At 50.5% G+C, this 20,639-nt stretch overlaps 1 protein-coding gene across 2 annotated transcripts in view; it reads left to right on the top strand.

Moving 5' to 3' along the window:
- Positions 1 to 1,102: 1,102 nt before the first annotated feature.
- The window catches only part of ITGA11 (integrin subunit alpha 11), a 36,375-nt gene continuing 16,838 nt past the window's right edge, over positions 1,103 to 20,639 (top strand). For both annotated transcript variants that reach the window (XR_009275104.1, XM_058811225.1), the window contains exons 1-12: positions 1,103 to 1,279; positions 5,405 to 5,516; positions 11,865 to 11,974; positions 12,598 to 12,689; positions 12,986 to 13,100; positions 14,347 to 14,474; positions 15,022 to 15,170; positions 16,174 to 16,318; positions 17,062 to 17,227; positions 18,164 to 18,234; positions 18,677 to 18,821; positions 20,448 to 20,596. Coding sequence is in view for 1 of the 2 variants with exons in the window: in XM_058811225.1 (XP_058667208.1) it covers positions 1,228 to 1,279; positions 5,405 to 5,516; positions 11,865 to 11,974; positions 12,598 to 12,689; positions 12,986 to 13,100; positions 14,347 to 14,474; positions 15,022 to 15,170; positions 16,174 to 16,318; positions 17,062 to 17,227; positions 18,164 to 18,234; positions 18,677 to 18,821; positions 20,448 to 20,596 (1,434 nt within the window). In the remaining variant the exon portion in view is untranslated. The remainder of the gene's footprint in view (positions 1,280 to 5,404; positions 5,517 to 11,864; positions 11,975 to 12,597; positions 12,690 to 12,985; positions 13,101 to 14,346; positions 14,475 to 15,021; positions 15,171 to 16,173; positions 16,319 to 17,061; positions 17,228 to 18,163; positions 18,235 to 18,676; positions 18,822 to 20,447; positions 20,597 to 20,639) is intronic.

Here is a 20,639-nt window from a genome sequence, read left to right as displayed (position 1 = left end):
GAAAAACACGGGATCTTCCCTTTGGGAATGGCTGATGTCATTCCCAGATCTGCATCCAGCTGCACTCGCTCCCTGGGATGAAACATTCCCTGTTTTCTCCTCCCCTCTCCCAGTTTTTTTATTTTCCCCCAGTTTTCCCCCCACTCTCTCCCGAATTCTCCCCTGTCTCTCCCAGGTTTTTTCCTCCCTTTCTTCTCAGTTTTTCCATTATTTTCTTCCCGGCTTCCGCTCACTTTTCTTCCCAGGTTTTTACCCCCTTTTTTCCCATTTTTCTCCCCTCTTTTCCCAGAGGAGGTGACACCTGGGCGCCTTGAAACCCTTCCCATCCCTGTGGGATCCACCAGGAGAGGCCACGGGAAGCTGGGAGGCTGATCCCTGGATTCACTCCAGGGAAATTTTGGGGGGGAAATCCCAATATCCATCCCAACATTTTAGGGGAGCTACATCCAGAATTCTTCCTAGGGTTTTGGGAGCAGATCCCAGGACTCACCCCAGAATTCTGCGGAGCAGATCCAAGGATCCATGCCAGCGTTTTGGGAGGGTAATCCTAGGATCCATCACAACCCCTATTCCAGGTGGGCACAGCCCTGATTCCCGGCTGGAATTCCTGGCTGGCACAGCCAATTGTAGGTAGGAATCCCCGGCTGGCAGAGCTGATTCCAGATCAGAATTCCTGGCTGGCACAGCTGATTCCAGGTTGCAATTCCAGGTTGGCACAGCTGATTCCAGGCTGGAATTACTGACTGGCACAGCTGATTCCACGTAGAATTCCCGACTGGCACAGCTGATTCCAAGTGGGAATTCCCGGCTGGAATCCGCCCTAAAGGGTGGCACGGCCTGGAGGATGCTGTCCCCATTCCCATCCTTTCCTGCTGCGCCTCATCCCAGGATTCCAGGCGGGAATTCCCAACTGGCACAGCCCCGATTCCAGAATACAATTCCCGGCTGGCACAGCTGATTCCAAGCTGAAATTCCCGGTTGGCACAGCTGACTCCAGGCTGGAATTCCCACCCGGACTCCGCTCCCTAAAGGGTGTCCCGGCTGGAAAGGGCCGTCCCCATCGCCATCCCTCCCCTCCTCCCCGTTCCCCGGTCCCTCCCACTCCCTCCCAGCGCTCTCCCGCTGTCAGGGAGCCGGGAAAAGTTTGGGATAAGGGACGGGATCTGGGCTCGGAGCTCCCAGTCCCGCCGATGCTCGGCAGCGGGGATTGCGGCAGCCGGCGATTCCATGGATATTCCCAGCGGGATTCTCCTGGCCTGCTCCCTCTGCCTCCTGCCCGGTGAGTGCCCATCCCAATCCCCCCTAAAAAAAACGGGAATGCCTTGGGAAAAGCGCCGGAGAAACCTTCAGGCGGCTCTTGGAAAAGTTTTGCCGGGAGCGGGAGGGAGCTGGAGGCTGCTGGAAAGGGATGGAGATCCCGGAATTCCCGGGAAATTCCCGATCCCTCCTCGGCCTCGGAGCGGGGTTAATCGGGATAATCCCAAAGGATCGGATGCATGGGGGAAGGAGAGCTCCCTTTTCCCGAAATCCGGCCTTTCCTGGGGTTTGTCCCGTTGGAGAACGGGGAACGCTCGGAGTTAAATTTAGGAGAGGCTTTAGGCGGAGTTTAATTCCAGGAGCCGATCCTGCGGCTTCTCCCGTTCTGCTCCGGGGGGCTGGGATGGATTTTTTTCCTGCTTTTTTTTTCCCGGGGTTTTTCCTCGGGAAAAGCGACTCCCCACTCCTGCTTTAATCCCATCTGGAATCCACCCGCGCCGGGAGCCGCCAAAGCGGGAGGGAAACGGGGAAAAAATCGGGGAAAAACTTCGGGAAAAAAGCGCTTTTCCCCACTGCCAGGAGCTCGGCCACCGGCTCGCGCCTCCTCCAGCTGCAAACATTCCCAAACTTCCTGCTGGAAAACGCGCCAGCCTGCTCGGGGTTTTTATGGGATTGGCGCTTTTTTGGGATTTATTTTTTCCCTTTCTGCCGCGGGATCCTTTCAAGGGAGCCGCGGCCGAGCTGCTTTTCCTGAAATAATTGGATCCATGTGTGGATGGAGGCATGGATGTGACTCCAGAATGGGATGTTGGAAAAATCCTGGGATTTGCCGGATTCCCGGGAAATTCCCCCGTGGACACGGTGCTGGTCCATAAAGGAGGGATCAGGGAAGGGGGATTTGGGAATTCCGCCTTGGGATGTGTGGAAACGATCCTTGATTTTGCTCCCTGGGATGAAACATTCCCTGATTTTCTCTCTTCTCTCCCAGTTTTTTTCCCCCATCCATGGATTTTTCTGGCCGTGAATTTTCCCTCAGGGATTTCCATTCTGTCCCTGGATGTTTCTGGATCCAGGGATTTTGTGGGAATTCCAGCAGCACAAGGCCCTGCTGTAGCAAAGCCCCTCCTGAGCTTTGAGAAACAATTTTTGGGAGAGCAGGAATGGGTTTTTTTCTGGGAAACAATTTTGTGGCAAGGCAGGAATGTTCCAGGATGACTGAGCTTCTGTTCATCCCCAGCATTCCCGGCCTTCCCGTCCAAATCCCAGGATTTTCCCCAAAGCCAATGACAGACTCTGGGAGCTGGCAGCATTTCCTTTGGATTCCCGGGAATTCAAGCCCACCCTGCTGCTTCCCAGAGATATTTTCCCAAAATTTCTTTATCCTTTAGAAAGTTTTCCTTGTTCAGCTCAATATTCCCTCTCCAGGAATTCCACCCCAAGCTCTGGCAGCGCTGGAAGCCAGGGAAAAAAACCTGGATTTTCCTGACAGTCCAAGAAAAACTGGGATATTCTTATGGGGAATCAGAAAACTCTGGGGCAAAGGCAGCAAAACCCAGACCCAAATTTTCATGGAAGCAGAACCAGGGTTGGGAATCATGGGAACGCTTCCAAGCACTTCCCAGAGCTCCTTTTCCAGCTGGGAATCCCAAGGGATTCAGGCAGGGCAATTTTCCCCTTTTGTCCCCAGGTTTTCCAAATTTTCTTCCCAGTTTTTCCAATTCCCACCCTCCCCCCCATTTTCCTTCCCTTTGTTCCCATTTTCCCCCCAGTTTTTCCATTTTTTTCCCCCAGTTTTGCCCCCTTCTCCCCCCCTCCTTTTCCCCCTTTTCCCCCTTCTCCCTCCCAGTTTTTCCCCATTTTTTTCCTGGTGCTGGGACCTTTGGAATCATCCCCATCCCAGAAATTTCCCTTCCAGGACTTCTTTCTATGCTGATTTTTACCCCGGCAGGAAAGGTGGATTTTATTCCCATCCTTCTTTCCCAAAGATTTTCTTGTTTCCCAATATTTTCCTTGACAGGAATAAAAAGTTTGGGTGCTCCAGGAGCTTCAAAGGAAAGAAGGAATTTGAGGCTTCCTGCCCTCAGAATTCCAAGGAAAACCTGGAGCTTTTGGTCACTTCTTTGGGATCAAAGGGGGGAACTTTCAGATTTTCCTGATTCCCAGCAGGAAAATCTCTCTGGCTCCCAAATCTCCTGGATAACCTCTCCTAAAATTCCCATTTCAGTCGGAGCCAGTTGGAATATTCCCAATATTTATTTTATTCCTTTCTTTCTGTCAGAGTTTTGAGGTTCCATCCATTGCTTGGAATCTTCTCTCTAGGATTTTTGCTTCCCTGGGATTGGGATGCTCCAGCAGGAGCCACTCCCAGCTCTCTTCCCTATTTTCCCAGAGATTTCCCATTTCATGGAATATTTCTGTTCATTTATTCTGGCTCCTTTTCCAGATTTTAATCCTAAACCATGGAATGGGATTCTCCAATTTATCCCTGTGTTCCCATTCCCAAAAATCCTCAGCTTGGGGGTGTGCAATGCAAAATCCAGGAAAATTAAGAGGAAAATCCATCCCATCCTCTCCAACACTTCCTCTGCATCCAAGACTCTTGCGGATCCTGGAATTTCTTCCTGAGAATCCAAAGTTCCCAAAATTCCCTCTGATCCCGGGGTGCTCTGATGCCCTTCCCCCTTTCTCTTTCCCATCATTCCATGGCCAATCCCATCTTCCCTCTCTCGCGAGGTTTTCATTTCTTTGGGATGTGAAATGAGGTCAACGTTCCACAAAATGTCTTGGCTCTCATCCCCGTCTCCCGTTTTGGTTTTTTTTTTATCCCGTTTTTTTTTATCCTGGCTTTCTAGAATTTCTTTCTGGATCATTTGGAAGCTCCTTCTCCTTGGAATCCGTGGCCGGATTCCTCCATTCCATGCTCCAGGAGCGGATTTGTTCCTAGGATTCCAAGCATTCCCTTTTTCTCCGACATTCCTGCCTATCCAAACATTCCCATCCTGCATTTTTCCACCTGGGAAGCAGCAGTGCCAAATTTTCCTGCTGACAGCTCCTTTATATCCTGAGAAATTCCAAACTGAGCAGCCCATCCCTGTCCTGGAGGAGGATTCCAAGGTTCTTCTTGGAATGAAGCATCCAGCAGGATTCAGGGAATCCAGTCTGGGATATCCTGGTTATCCATGTCCATCCTGCTGCTCTGTCCTGGAATTTGGGCCATGTCCCTCTGTTCCCATGGATAGCATCTCCAGCATTCCCAAGACTCCCACCCCTGGGGCAATTCCTGATTTCCCAATTTCCCACCCGAATCTGGCTCCAGGCACAGGGAGGAGCTGCCAGAGAATTCCCCAAATTTTGCTGAAGGAAATTTCTCTGGAATTTGTCCCCTGTGGGCACCAGAATCCCGGGATTGGGATGCCGTGGATCCTGCTCCTGCTGTTCTGTGGGAAGCAGCATTTTCCAGAGGGAAAGGACCAATCCCAAAAGTCACCCTGTCCCAGCTGGAATTCCATCCTTAGGGATATCCCCCTCTGGAGCTGCCTCTCCTCACCCAGGGAATGGGAATCCCAGGTTTGGATCCTTGGGAAAACCCTCGGGATTGGCCAGGATCGCTTTTCCATGGATCCCATCCCGTGATCCCCATGGAAGTGGCCAAATCCGTGGATTCCAGAGGGAGGAGCTCCTTTCTTCTTCCCCTTCCCAACCTGGCTCCAGGGAATTCCCAGGATGAGCTGTTGAGGGCTGGGAATGGACTGAATTCCCTGAATTCTGAATCCTAAATGAGCTCCAAGCTCCATCCCAAGGGCTGGATATTCCCTGGGAACTCCAGGATGGAGAGCGGAATTTTGGGAAGCTGCAGATGAGGCAGGGCTGGAATGCTTTGGAATTCCCAACCTGGCTGGGATGGGAATGGGATCAACCCATCCCTGCTCCTGCCGCATCTTCAAAAATTCGGGAACAGCTTTCCCAGGATGGGTGAGTTTGGAAGTGCCTCTGGAATCATCGAATCCAACCCAAAGTGGGAGCACCCGGAGTGGGGCTGGGATTGGAATAATTCCGTTCCGAGATTTCGGAATTCCGAGTTCATCCATGTGGAATTTGTGTTTTCCAGCTTTTTGGCTGACGGATCCTCCCCTTTTTTTTCCCCCAGGATTTGGGAATTCCTTCAACATCGACACCAAGAGGCCCCAGATCATCGCGGGATCCAGGGAATCTTTTTTTGGATACACGGTGCAGCAGCACGACATCGGCGGCAAGAAATGGTGAGTGGACTCTGGAAAACTGGGAATTCTAGTGGGAATTTCGTCGGGAATTACACCAAATCTCCTTCAGAATTTCCAGGAATTGCTGGGCCAGGATGTGGTTGCTCCTGGAGGTGCTGAACGAAGGAAAGGTTTTCCTTAAAAAAGAGGAATTTGGGGTGGGATAGGGAATATTGGGAATTTGGGAAGGAGATGTTCCAGCTGGGTCACGATTCCTTGGAGCCCCCCAGGGCTGGGATCCCATCTGGAATTTGGGTCCAGTCCATCCTAGTTTTTACTGTTTGCATGGAGGAGCCGGAGCCTGGAGAACTGATCCATTGGGAATGTGGGATGAGCCTGGGATTGGCTCAGGTTTGGGATTTTGGAGTGGGTTTGGCTGATCCCAGGGATGAATCCAGGGCCCATCCCAGGGTTATCCCAAGGGAATCCCAGGGATGAATCCAAGGATGATCCCAGGGGAATGAATCCCAGGGGATCCCACCCAGATGTTGGCAGAGACCTTTGGTGCATTCCAGGAGCACATCTGGATGCTCCAAAGCCCATGGAATTCCCTGGAATTCAGGATCTGCCCCTCAGGTGAATGAATCCAGGCTTAATCTCCCATAATTAATGCAGTGGATACTCCTGGAATTCTGGAATCCAACCTTTGCCACCTTTGGAAAACCCTCCTGTGTCCTGAACCTGAGATTCCCATTCCACAGAATTTTGGGAAGTCGGGGTCTTTCTTTCCATGGCTCTCAGCCCCATTTTCCACCAGGACTGGGAGTTTTTCCCATTGGAATTCTGCATCCTATGGAAGGGCTGATGCCTTGGTATAAAAGCTGGGAGTTCAGTGTTTCCTGGGATTCTGAGGGAAATTGCTGGAAAATCCCAATTTTGGGGATATTCTCATCCCAGTTGTATCCATAGGAGCTGTTTTAGCTCCATCCCAGCTGAGGGGCTGCAATTCCCAGGATTTTGGGATCTCTTATCCCATTTTTCCATGCTACCACCGCTGATGAGGTGGCCAAGGGCTGAATTTCCTGGAAACTGGTAATTTTTTCCTGCTTTCCCAAGCAGGACCAAAGACCATCCCTGGCTTCTTTTCCCAACTTTTCCTGCCAACACTCGCAGGATCCACCTCTAGTTTTTCCTCCTGTTGGTTCCTCTGCTTGGAAAAATGGAATTTTTCCAGCGGGATCCTATGGATGGACAGGGACACAAAAACTCAGGACAGCGCTGCTGGAATCTGCAATTGAGCAGGAAAAAAATCCAAAGGAAAAATGTGGACACAGTGAAGAATGGAGAAATGTGGGAGCAACCAGAAACCTCTGGAATAAAAACCGTGGATGTGCAGAGGGAGCTGGATCAGAATTCCAGGAGCTGGATAATTCCAGGAGCTGGCAGGACACGGAAGGAAAGGGAATGTCCTGAGACCCCAATTCCTGCTGAGCATCTTCCAATCCCATCCCAAAGAATTCCACACAATCCACAGGAATACAGCAGAAACTCCGGGCTTCTCTCAGAATCCCAGCCATGGATGTGCTGGGATCCAGCTGCCAAATTCCAAGCGCGGAATCCGAGGATTTTGGCACCTCTCCTTCAGTCTGAGCCTTTTAATGCTGCTTTTGGCTGCCGGGAATTGTTTGGGAACGGATTCCAAGAATTCTGTGTTTATGTTTTTTTCCATATATTTCTAAAGGAAGATTGGAGCGGCTCCAAACATATTGGATTTTCCAGGTATTTTTGGAAGTTGGGAATTTTCTCCTTTTCCAGATTTTTCAAGGAGCCACCCAGACTCATGGAAGTGCATCCCAGAGAGTGAACAATCCATGAGGAAAATCCAAGAGGAAAAAATTTGGGTTATTAAACTCTGGAGGGGGAAAATATTCCACTTGGATATTTAAGGCTGGAAAAGCTCATCCATGTGGGATTTGGTTTTGATTTTGCTCCGGCATTTTCCAGAGCATTGTGGGGCTTCCATACCTCCTTTTCCACATTTTTTCCATCTTTTCCGTGGAGCTGGGGGTGCCTTCTCCAAGTGGGGATGGAAAAGATGACAGCAGGTGCCTGGAATTCATCCCAAAAACCACCAGAGCTCCATGGAATGGCAGGGAAAGAGGGACCTGGAATTTTGGGATTGGAGCATTCCCAGTGTCCAAACTGCGGGTTTTTGGGAAAAATGGGAACTCGCTGTGCTGCTGGGACGAAATGACCTGTGAGGAATTTTGGGATAAGGAGAAGAAATTCCTGGGAGGATGAAAAGAGTTTTGGAGGGTTCGAATCCCAAATCCCGGCAGGTTGGATGCTGTGGACGGATTTCTTTGGGAATAATGAGCAGAATTCCCACACATGGGATGTGTATCCCTTAAAACCTGGAAGATCTCATGGGAATGGAGAGCTCCTGGATGTTTGGGGCAAACACAACCTGGAATCTCATGGAATTTTGGGAAGAATCTTCCTGGAGGTTCAAGAGCAGGGAAAAAGGGAAAAAATTCCCTTCATCTTTCATCTCCCACTTCCAAGTGTTTGTCCAGGATGCTTCCCATTCCAGGAGCTGTGGCTGGGAACATCCCAGAGCTCCTTTTCCAAAGAATCCTGGAGAGGGACACTCGGAGCTGAATCCTGGAATTTTGGGGATGCTGGATGCTCCTGGGGAGCTTTCCCTATCCCAACCTCGTATCCCACTTATCCAAAGGGAAGTTCTGATCCCAAAACTCCTCCCTGGGAGCATCCCAAAGTTCCTTTTCCAAGGAATCCTGGAGAAGGGCACAGACACAATGGGGACAGGCAGCGATGACAAATCCAGACCCCAAATCCCAGGAAACAGCGGATAACGGGAGCAAAGGCAGCACAAGGAACTCTGGAATACCCTGGGCAGCAGGAATGCCACATTACCGTTTTTCCTGAAGTTTTTTCCCCCATTTTTTTTGGGATGTTGAGGAGATGTTTCCAGTTGAGGCTTCTCCGTGTTTTTGGCTAAGCTGGGATTTTCCATGGAGCTGTTCTGGGATCTGTATCCACAGGGTCCTGCGGGATCTCCAGCTTCCCTCTGGAGATTCCCGAGAAAACTGGGAATTTCCCAGATTGGGAGATTTTCCCAATCTCCCATTTCCACCCCAAACAAACCCTTCTCCTTCAGAACCACTGTTGATTCCCAGATTTTTTTGCCACCCCATCCTTGGAATGTTCAAATCCAGCTGGGAGCAATCTCTGGAAGTGGGGCTGGAATGACCCAAACCATTCCATGATTTTCTTGAAAACGAGGCCAAAAAGAGGGAAACCCCCCCCCAAAAAAAACCAGGGAATAGGGTGGGTTGCCACAGATCCTGCATCCCGGGGTGGGAGGGAGAGCTGGGAGCAGACATTATGGAATTCTCTGCGCTTCCACCAAAATATTCCAAGCGCTCCGGCGGCGGCCAAGCCACGGGAGAATCCCAGCCAAGAAAACCTCTGGCAGGAGCTGGAAAACAGAAACCCCTGGAAGTGTTTTTCCAGATCAGCACAATTCTGGCTTTCAATCCAGCCAGAAGATTTTTCCCTCTTTTTTTTTTTTTTCCCCTCCTCCTTTTCCCTTCGGCCGGGCTCGGACCGGGATTGTCCAGGATCAGGGCCCGGAGCTCAGGGGTGGAATGGGATGAGCTTTAAGGTTTTTCCCACCCAAACCATTCCAGAATTCCTGGATTTTGCTGGTTTGGAGCCTTTCCCAGCCTGGAGGCATGGACACATCCCATTCCCAGCCTGGCCAGAAAACTGGGAATCAGGACCCAGCTCTGGGCTTTGCTTGGAGAGCAATATCCTGGGGTATTCCTGCTTTTCTCTCCTTATTTTTTTGGGGATGAAAGTTAAAAATCCATCCTCAGACAGATTGGGGCAGTCAGAGCTTTTCTCACTTAATCCCTGTTGGTTTTTTTCCCTTTGTTTTCTCCGGGAGCAGGGAACGGAGAAGGAGGCGAGGCAGGAATTGTTTAGTTCTGGTTTTCTTTCAAAGTCTCATTTTTTGGCCAAGTTTAGATGCAGGAGCTGCTTCCCTCTTGGGAATCCAGGGAAAAATCGGGAGATTTGGGATGATCCCAGGATGTGTGGAGGGGGAAAGCTTGGAAAAAACCAGGAATGTCTCCCTTCTATAGCAGGATGCTCCAGTTTTCTTGGGATGAACTGGATCATTTGGATATTTTTGGGAATTTGGGACAACCCATCCCAAATCCCTGATTCTTTTTTTGTTTTTTAGGAAGGAAAAATCCAGGATTTCTAGCCCGAATTTCCAAGTAAAGGAAGAGTGGAGCAGCATCCCTAAAAACACCTTCCAAACAGCTGGAAAAGCCTTTTTCCCGAGCTGCCAAGTTTCCATGAGGATTTGACAGCTCCAGCTGATTAATCATTCCCATTTAACCAAAAAGGGAAAACAATTCCATTGTTTTTTGGGAGACCAGAATTCCGGTTTCAGGAGCTCTGCAGCTGCTCCTCATTCATGGCAAAATCTGGGAATGTTTGGGTTTCCTTTGGGTCTGCCTCGTCATCCCAAAGGGATGATCCAACCCCAAACATGCTGGTTTTTTGGGGAATATTGATTAATGGGTGATGTGATCATATTAATATGGGAATATTAATTCATGGAAAAGTCTCCAAGAGGAATTCCCTGCAGGATGGCGGGCACACCAAGCTGGAGCTGCTCCCAGAAGTTCATGAAATTCCATGTATCTGAAATTCTTTGGGAATTGCACCAGGAGATCCTTGTTTTCCAAGGAGCCACCACCTTTATTCCTCCTTATCCTCAAGGTTTTCTCATTCCCCTTCCTGATCTTCCATCTTTTCCCTCCTCTCCACCAAATGAGAGTGTGGGAGAGCCTCAGGAAAATGAGCAAATTCCTGAAAAATCCCAGATTTTCCTGGATGCTGTTGAGGACAGCTCCAGCTGGAGATGATTTTCCCGTGGTGAATTCCCACATTAAGCCGTAATTCAGGAAGTGTTTCCATGAGAATCCTTGGATTCAGGAGCTTTTCCTTGGGGGAGCGATTCCGGTTTGGGATAAAAGAATGGGATGTTTGTCTTTGGAGCGGCAGCATTTTTAAGGAATGACAATTCCTGGTCTAACAGGGAACATCTGTGCCGGTGGCTTTTCCAGCTGCTGGGAAGGGCCCTGTGGAACAAAAGAGCTCCTGTTTATCTGGAGATCCAGACTGGGATGGTTGCATCCATAGGATTTTTTTGGGGAAGCTAAAAAATTAAAAAAAAAAAAATCCCATTTATTTTGGGAGCAGGAGTTGCCATCAACTCATAGTGATGAGGATTTTTGGGAGAGCCTGGAAAGAAGGCATGGATTCCTTAGGTCCTGCACTCTTCCTGCTTTTGGGTTGCTGTGGTCAAGAAAAAGTGGGAAAAATGTTTGGGTGTCCCAAAAATATCTCAGCTGGAAGTTGGTGTCCTTGCTGGAGATTGGGATTTAGCAGCTCCCTTCTTTTGGAGAGCAGGAAAATTCCCAATGTCCACTGGAGGTCCCAATGTTCAGAACAACTCCAGCTTGGGGCAAATTCCCTTCTCTGGGGTTTTCCTGGGGAAAATTCCTTCCCTCCACTGGAGATCCCAATGTTCATCTCCCAGTGCCCGTAAAAATCCCACCTTGGAGAAAATTCCTTTTTCCAGGGTTTTCCCTGGGAAAATTCCTTCCCAATTTCCTCACCCACCACTGGAGATCCCAATGTTCAGCTCAGGGCTGTTCATAACAATCCCAGCTTGGAGCAAATCCCCTTTTTCAGGATTTTCTGGGGAAAAATTCCTTGTGGATCGCAGTGGGATTTGCTGGAAGCGCTCCACCATCTCCTTGTTATTCCTTCTGGTTCTGCTGGAATCCTGCATCCATATCCATGTCCTGGGAATGGAGTGGGAGGTGTCTCCATATCCATGTCCTGGAGATGTTCTGGGAATGAAGTGGGAGGTGTCCCTGCCCATGGAGGGGGTTGGGATGAGATGATCCTTAAGGTCCCTTCCATCCCAAACCATTCCATGACCCTGTGGAAAAGCTCCTCCACAGGCAGTGGAGAGAAGGGACAATCCATAATGATACTGAGAGATTTGGTGCCACCCTGGAGCTGCTTCCCTGCTCCTCCCTGTGCTTCCAGATGGGTTTGGGTTTTCCCCCTTCCACGAATCCATTCCTTGCAGCTGATGGGAATGAATTCCATAATTCCAGGTGGCAGAGTCACATTCCCAGTTTTTTTCTCTTTCCAGCGGGAAGAGAAGGAGAAGCCTTCCTTCCACTGGAGCCGGGGCCCTTTGCTGCCATTCCCAAATCTGGGAATTGTGGCTGAGGGGATTTTTCCCAGGGGATTCCCATTGTCCTGGTGCTGACGGATCCGTGTTTTCCGCAGGCTGGTGGTGGGAGCTCCGTACGAATCCAACGGGCAGCAGAAAACCGGAGACGTCTACAAGTGTCCAGTGCTGAGTGACAACCACGGAAACTGCACCAAGCTCAACCTGGGTAGGGCGTTCCAGCCCCAGACATCCCAAATCATCCCTGGAAAATGGGATATTTGGAAGCCATTCCTCCCTGGGAGGGTGGAATTCCCAGACAAGCCCCTGGATCCCTGGAAGTGTCCAAGGGTGGGTTGGATGGGGCTTGGAGCACCCTGGGATGGTGGATGGGCTTTAAATTCCCAAATTATTCCATGATTCCCAGTTTGCTACCCAGAGGGGGAGCTCTGGCTCATGGGGAGCTGGGAGTTTTCCAGCGGAACAGTTGGATCAGGACTTGGGACACATCTCAGTGACCAATCTCATTTGGGACTGACAGGGCTGCCCTGGGGGCTGTTCCCAATTTCTGGAAAAAACAGGGATTCCCTGGGAATCCAGGATCAGGAGCTGAGCCCTTCGAAGGATTTTTTCCTCTCCAGCTCCCAGCCTCACTTCCAAAAAAAATTTCCTTCCTTGGTTGTTCATCTAGGAAAAAAATCCAATTTTTCCAACTTTTTTCTTACCTTCCAAAAAATCCCCAAAACCTGAAGTGAAGATTCCTCTCCAGCACACAACTCCCAGTTCCTCCAGAGATTCCAGGGGCATTCCAAATTTCCCGGGCATGTCCCTGATGCCAGCCTCTCTCCCAAGGGCGGGTGACGCTGTCCAACGTGTCGGAGCGCAAGGACAACATGCGCCTGGGCCTGAGCCTGGCCACCAACCCCAGGGACAGCAGCTTCCTGGTGAGCAGCATGCCTGGGAACGTGGGATGGGAATTTGGGAATTTGGGAATGTGCACCGGGACGGGAAGGCGGCGGTAGGTTCCTCTCGGTGGGTTTTTGTTTATGGAATGTAGGGAGGTTTATAGGGATTTATGGATAAAATTAAATGAAATATAGTAAAATATAGCATAATAAAATAGAATTAAATGGAATTAAAATAAAATGAAATAAAATAAAATTTAAAAAAATTAAAATAAAGCACATCCACGGAAAAGGGATCCTTTGAACCAAATCCTGCCTTTTTTACCAATTTTTAGGCCTGCAGCCCCCTGTGGTCCCACGAGTGTGGCAGCTCCTACTACACCACGGGAATGTGTTCCCGCGTCAACTCCAACTTCCGATTCTCCAGGACCGTGGCTCCAGCTCTGCAGAGTGAGGACCAAGATCCCAGCTCCCATCCCTGCTCCCATCCCAGCTCCAATCCCTGTTTTGATCCCAGCTCCAATCGCGGCTCCAATCCCATCTCCAATCCCATTTTGGCTGTACAAAACAAAGCCCTCGTTAACCAGGAGTCAAACATGTTGGAATTTGGGAATTTGGAGATGGGATTTTGTTTTGGAGGGTTGAAGTTAAGTTTCCTGCTTTTCCTGGAGCTAGGAAGGATTCCCAGAAGTGTGTCCTGTTCCTGGCAACTCTTCATCCCATGGGATGTGATTCCCCAGCTCCAGAACCTCTCTGGTGTTGGTTAATTCCCAGGACATAAAGAGGGGTTTGGAAAAATAGGATTTTTGGGATCAAGACAGGAAAGGCAGAACTCACCACCAAATTCCCAGGGCATAAAGAGGGGCTTGGAAAAATGAGATTTTTGGGATTAAGGCAGTAAAGGCATCATCGAATTCCCAGTGTCACTTCCTTCGTTATTTTCCAGCCTTCACTGCAAAGGGTAATTGGGATTTTAGGGACTTTTAGGAAGTGTTTATTTAATGGGATGCAGGGTCAGCTCCTCTCTCTGACTCCCAGGATGGGATGGAGATGGAGGCACACAGAAGATCCCAGTGATCTATAAGTGACTCCAATCCATGGATTCTTTCATCCATTAAAAATTATAGGGTGAAAGAGCAGCCAATAAATCTCCGAAATCCAGGATCACCAAGGAATGCTGTAAAACATCAGCAAGACTGAGATGATCCTGAGCAATTTTCCCCACTGGAAAAAATCCTTAAATCCTTCCTGCTCCGGCTGCAGAGCCGAGCCCTGGGGTCCCCTCCGGGGTTTTTGGCTGCCGAGGATTTCATGGGAAGGGAGGAAATGCCCGCCTTGCTTTCCATGGCAGGGCTGGGAATGACTCAGGGATCAGGCACGGCTCTGCGGGAGGAGCGGAGCCGGATCCTGCTCCTCTTTGAAGTGTGGAATGATATTAAATGGCATCAAATTCCAAAGCTGAATCCCAAGTGATGCCGCTGAGTGTTATTCCTAGGAAGCGATCCCATCTTTTCACAGCAGAGAGGATTCCTGTGGCTTCTCCCCACCTTGCTGGAGCCCAAATTCTTTCCCAAACTATTAAAATCAAATTTTTTTTTCCCCAAAAAATCCTAAGAGGAAGTACCTGGCTGGAAGTGAAGCCATAAATCTGGCCCTTTACAAGAGGAATTTTAATAAATCCCTGGATTTTCCACAGGATGCCAGACCTACATGGACATCATCATCGTTCTGGATGGATCCAACAGCATTTATCCGTGGGTTGAGGTCCAGCACTTCCTGATAAATATCCTGAAAAAGTTTTACATTGGTCCTGGACAGATCCAGGTGAGGCCCTGAACCATTTGTGTCATCCCAGGGCCATTCCCAATGTCCCTTTTCTGTAAAACTGCTAGAATTTGTCAAAATATTGGGATTTTTGACTCATCCCATGGGAAGAAAATGCTTCCAATAATGTGCCTAAGTGAGCTGTGGAGGGATCCCACATCCCAGTGGGAACAGGGAGGATGAAACCACATGGAAAGGAGCTCTCCATGCTCTTGCTCCGAGTAATCATGGGTTGATTTAGGCAGGAATTTAAGCTGGAACATCCCAGATTTTCCCAAAAACCCCAGTCCCATCTGGAGATGCTATGGGTCCAAACTGGGATGGTTGGACACATCTGGATATCCCCAAAACTTGGGAGCAGAGCAGAGGGGAGAGCCATAAAATTGGGAATTAATGACGATCCCATGGGGGGAAAACTAGGCAATGGAATTTCAAAAAGAGTGTAGAGAATTTCACCCGTGGCCGGCGACTCCCGCGGTTGACGGCGCTCGCGGTAGACAGGACCTCGTCCTGTCGGCCTTTCTGGTGCCATTCCCGTCGTTCCCAGGTGGGAGTTGTGCAGTACGGAGAGGACGTGGTCCATGAGTTCCATCTGAACGACTACAGGTCCGTGCAGGACGTGGTGGCGGCCGCCAGCCACATTGAGCAGCGCGGCGGCACCGAGACCAGGACTGCCTACGGCATCGAGTTCGCTCGGTAAAACCCCTCACGGCCCTGCTCCCATCCCCAGGAAAACCTCCAAATCCCTGTTTTTCCCCTCCTTCCCTCTCCCTTTGTTTTCCTTGCTGCTCAAGAATAGGGGAATCGCCAGGGTTTGTAGGAAAGTGTGGTTTGGGGGAAGCTTTGAGAGTGGGGCTTCCCAAAATTGCTCCATCCTTGTTTGCAGCTGGGGCTGGCTCTGGAATTGTGGCCTCTCCCTGGAAGACCCCAGGGGTGAGCTCCCAGCCCCCAAAATCAGCCCCAGGACCTGGAGCTCTCCTGGAAATCTCTGGAGAGACCCCAGAAACTCAGGACAGCTCCACCTCCTCCCTGTCCTTTATAAATCCCTATAAATCTCCCTACATTTAATAAACAACAAAAGGGACAAATCCTTACTCCTGCACTTGTATTCATGCTGGGAATCATGGAATTTTAGGCTGGAAAAGTGGTCGAAGATCAAGTCCAGCACTGCCAAGGCCACCACTGACCATGTCCCAAGTGCCAAATCCATGTGGTTTGGAAATCCCTGCAGGAATGATGATTCCAGCACTGCCCTGGGCAGCTTGAGAAAGTTTTAGATGGATCCTGGCCAGATCCAAGCAAGGTCCTGAACGATTTGTGCCACTCAGAGTCCCCAGCCCCGCTCAGTGTCCTTTTTCCATAAATACGCTGGAATTTGGGATTGTGATTTGTCAAAACCGTGGGATTTTGGCAGGGGTGGATAATGGATGAAGAAATTTTCCCTCACAGGGAAAGGCCCCGTGGGCCACGGCCAGTACTCCGCTGGCCAACTCAAGATCCATTCCCTCACCTGATTTTGCTGAATTACGGCTTCTTTCCTGCAAAAAGTGGAACCCACATCACAAAGCATTTCCTGGGGGTTCCTGCAGCTCCCCAAGGGGCAGCAGCCCCAGAGACCCCTCGGGTTGGGCTCGGTGGGGCAGAGGAGCCCCACGGAGCTGGCGGGGCTGAGCAGCCCAGGGCATCTCTTCACTTGCAGCTCGGAAGCGTTTCGGAAAGGTGGCCGGAAAGGGGCAAAGCGAGTAATGATTGTCATCACAGATGGAGAGTCCCACGACAGCCCAGACCTGGAGAAGGTGATCGAGGACAGCGAGAGGGACAACGTCACCAGATACGCCGTGGCGGTGAGTGATGAGACTTTTGGGTTCTGGAAATCCTGCAGAGCGTGGTGGTGCTCCAGCAATCCCAAAGCACCAGGACAGCCCATCCTCACTGTTCCTGGAGCATTCCAGGATCTCCTGTCCATCCCCACTTCCCCTGGAATATTCCAAGAGGTCCTTGTGTGCTCCAGCAATCCCAAAGCACCAGAACAGCCCATCCTCACTGTTCCTGGAGCATTCCAAGAGCTCCTGTCCATCCCCACTGCTCCTGGAGCATTCCAAGATCTTCTTGTGTGCTCCAGCAATCCCAAAGCACCAGGACAGCCCATCTCTGCTGCTCCTGGAACATTCCAAGAGTTCCAAGTGCTGCTCTTGGGATGATCAGCTCAGGATTTGGCTGCTGGAGCTGGTGCCGGCACCAGGGACAGGCAGGACCCCAGATTCCATGAGGAATGTCCTGCCAGGAGGAATTGCAGCAGTTTCTCTGTTTGTGCCCACAAAGTGGTGTCAGATCCGAGGATGGGGCTTCTCCCACGTGGACAGCCCAAATGGTTTTGGGATGGTTTTATCCATCCTGGGAAAACAGCCCAGAGGAGTTGCTGAACCCCCATCCCTGGAGGTGACCAAAGCTGGACGGGGCTTGGAGCAGCCTGGGATAGAGGAAGGTGTCCCTGCCCACGGAATGGGATGAGCTGTAAGATCCCTCCCCACCCAAACCACCCGGGAATTCTAATTCCATGGAAGTCTTGCATTTTGTTCCCAACCAGGTCCTGGGTTATTACAACAGGAGAGGAATCAACCCCGAGGCCTTTCTGAACGAGATCAAGTTCATCGCCAGCGACCCCGATGACAAACACTTCTTCAACGTCACCGACGAGGCGGCCCTCAAGGACATCGTGGATGCCCTGGGAGAGAGGATCTTCAGCCTGGAAGGTGAGGGATGCTCCTCCCTGGCACCTCCCAGGGCTGGGAATGTGCTGCTGATCCCTTTTTCCCCCGAATTTCTATGTGGCTTCCGCAATATCTGAGCCCAAAATCCTGCTTGGAATATCTTCATATTTGAGGAAATGTCTTTATTTGGAGCTGTTCCTTCCCTCGGATATCAGAAGCAGAGATCCCCTTTCCAAAGGACACACCTCGTTCCAGCCAGAGGAATTCTGGTGGCTTTGATTTTTCCTTTTTATAGAAAACCTTGGAGATTTGGTATGGGGGGAATTTGGGCATCGGTGTCTCCCTCATCCATCAAATTCCAGGGTTGTAAACAGGAAAACCCACACGCAGGAGCTTCCCGGGGTGCCAGACATCAGGAGATTATGGGAATAATGTTGGGATTTCGGGCTTATTGGCTGAAATGAAATATCAGGAAATATTTCTGTCTTAAATGTCAGCTCTTGTGACAATTTTGTCACCCTCCCAAACTAAATTTATCCAAATTTCAGAGGAAAAATGCAGCCTGGAATGAACAATTGGAACAGAAGATGGAGGGCCCACACTGGGAATGAAACATCTTGAATTTGGGGGATTTTGGCTCAAACCAGCTCACAAACTCCCCACAAGTTTCCCAGTTTCCTCTGTGCAGCCTGGTGCTTCCCTGTGGAAGTTGCCCTGGATGAGGAATTCCCCCAGTTGAAATTATGAAGCAAAAACCTCAAAATCCCCAGTTTTGGGCGATCTTGCATCTCTGCTGTACACCAGCAGAGCTCCCAGACCTCCTAAAAGCACAAGGTTGTGGAATTGGGGGGATTTAGGGAGAAATGGGATCATCAAAAGGATGTGGAGCTGCTGGAGCAATTCCAGAGGAGGCCACGGAGCTGTTCCAGGAAAGCAAAAATCTCCATTAAACACAAATTCCCTTTTTTTTTGTTTAAGGAACCAACAAGAACGAGATCTCCTTCGGACTGGAAATGTCCCAGACTGGATTTTCATCCCACGTTGTGGAAGTAAGAGAGGAAATGTGGGAATTTTATTTTGCTCCTGCCTTGTCCTGTTTATCACCCCCTGCTCCAGGTGGGAGATTGGGATTTGGGACAAATCATTAATTACAGAGTTGAATAATTAACGTGAGGATAAGGAAATGCTGCTGGGTTATCCCATGGGAAAGGGAGGTGTTGGGAGACCCGAGCATCCCTCGGGATCTGCAGCAGATCCTCCTGATGCCATGAACTCTTGGGAAGGACATGCTGGGATGTCCATGGAAAAAACTCTTGGGAATTCCTGGGGAGAAAAAACACATTGGAAAAACAAGAATAGGGTGGAAGTGTCATTCCAGCGGTTTTAAAACCCTCCAGCATTCCAGGTGTTTTTGGCCTGTGTGGGATCAGAGGGATGGAATTGCCTCCACCTGGGAAGAAATCCCGTAAAACCGCTCCTGTATTCCCACAGGACGGGATCCTGCTGGGAGCAGTGGGAGCCTACGACTGGAACGGAGCCGTCCTGAAGGAGACCAGCAGCGGGAAGGTCATCCCTCTGCGGGAATCCTACCTGCAGGAATTCCCAGAGGAGCTGAAAAACCACGGGGCCTACTTAGGTGGGAAAGCTGAACGAGGCCGTGCTGCCACACGGGGGAAATTCGGGAATTTTATGCTTGAAAAAAGAGGAAGCACGGGGGGTATTCCTCATGGGAGAGCTGTGGGATGCAGCACAGGAGCATCCTCACCTGGGAAGAGCCCGGCTCCGACCCCAGAGCGGGGCACAAAATGGATTTGAATCCAGGAGCAGCCGAGCCGGCGGGTGATCCGCAGCTTTCCTTGGAGTGCTTTCAAAGCACCGATGGAATTTCATGCCTAGGCAGGAAATACCTGCTGGGTTAATCCGTTCCATGTGCAGCCACTGCAGCTCCGGAATAAAAATATCAGCCTGGGTTGTGAAATGCAGCCTCTCCTCGGAGATGGGGCTGTCCCGTGGCGGGGAGAGAGGTGGGATTCTGTGGGATCTGTGGGATCAGCACCTCCAGGCTCTTCCCTGGGAATGGGGACACGTGGATCATCCGTGGGGTGACAGCTGAGTGTCCCCGAGCTGGGATAGCCGTGGGTGTCCCATGGGAATCCCTGTGGGAGCTCAGCTGGGCTCTCTTTACCACTGCCTGGAGTGAGAATTCCAGGAATATTAAGGAACGCTGGTGTATCCTGCTGAGCCTGGGGAGCTCAGGGCTGAGGGTTGGTTTAGGAACATCCCTCCAGGAGGGACATTTTTAGGGACCCCATGTAAGGCTGGTGAGCAGGGAAAAGGGTCCAAAAGTCCCTGGAAATACTAAAAATTCAACTGGATGTGATACCAGGGAATGTGATTCAGCTTCATGATTGGCCTGACTTTGAGTTCCATAGAATCCCAGAATTCTGGAATGATTTGGGTTGGAAAGGAACTTAAAGCTCATCCCACTCCACCTTCCCCTATCCCAGGTTTCTCTGTGCCCCATTCAGCCTGGGATTGGAACGTTCCAGGGATGGGGCAGCCACAGCTTCTCTGGGCAGCCCGTTCCACTTCTAAGGATTTCATTGGAATTTAAACCTGAGCCTGAAGGTTCAGGAACCTGGAATTGGGGTTGAAAACCGGGATTTGGCAGCCCCAGCTTTATATTCCTACAAAATCCCGTCTGCAGCCATGGAAGTGCTGCAGCCCAGGAGGTGATCCCACTAGGAAAAAGGGATTGCTCAAGGTCACTGGCTTAGGCAGGGTTATTTCCATCAGGAGGAAAGGTTTTGATGGATTCATGGCTTTTCTTGGACTGGGAATGTTGACATCAAGCACCAGGAAAGCTTTCCCTGCCTGGTGCTCCCAAAGCAGCAGCAGCTGCATCTTCCCAACACTCAGCACCTCAGAGTGTCTGTCCAACTTGATTGAGCCATGAAATAAAACAGCCAGAAATCCAGGAATTGCAGGAATTGATTGATCTTCAATAAAAGAAGGATTTGCACAGGAAGGGGGAATCGGGCAGTGCCAAATCTCCTGGCACAGCCCCGGCCGTGGCAGCACCGGAGCGGGCGGCTCGGAGGCGCTGGGGTCCCTCTGAGTGATTTCATCTTTGCAAATATCCAGGTTTTTTAAGCTTCCCTTTTTGGGAAGTGGCCAGAGCTGTGTCAGCAGCTGGGGGCTAATGGAAAGCAGACCCTGGGTGCAGGCAGGGAATCCTCACTCCGTGTCCATCCCTTCCCAGGTTACACCGTCTCCTCCGTCGTCTCCACCAAGCGCGAGCGGATTTACGTGGCGGGAGCGCCGCGCTTCAACCACACGGGCAAGGTCATCCTGTTCACCATGCACAGCAACAGGAACCTCACCATCCACCAGGCCCTCAAGGGAGAGCAGGTAATTCCGGCTGGGAACGCTGTGCTGCTTTTCCCCCCTGGAA

The sequence above is a fragment of the Ammospiza caudacuta genome, chromosome 10 (genome assembly GCF_027887145.1).
Source record: "Ammospiza caudacuta isolate bAmmCau1 chromosome 10, bAmmCau1.pri, whole genome shotgun sequence".
Classification (NCBI taxonomy): Eukaryota; Metazoa; Chordata; class Aves; order Passeriformes; family Passerellidae; genus Ammospiza; species Ammospiza caudacuta.
Note: the sequence above shows the minus strand (reverse complement) of the source record. Positions and strands in the feature narration are given on the sequence as shown.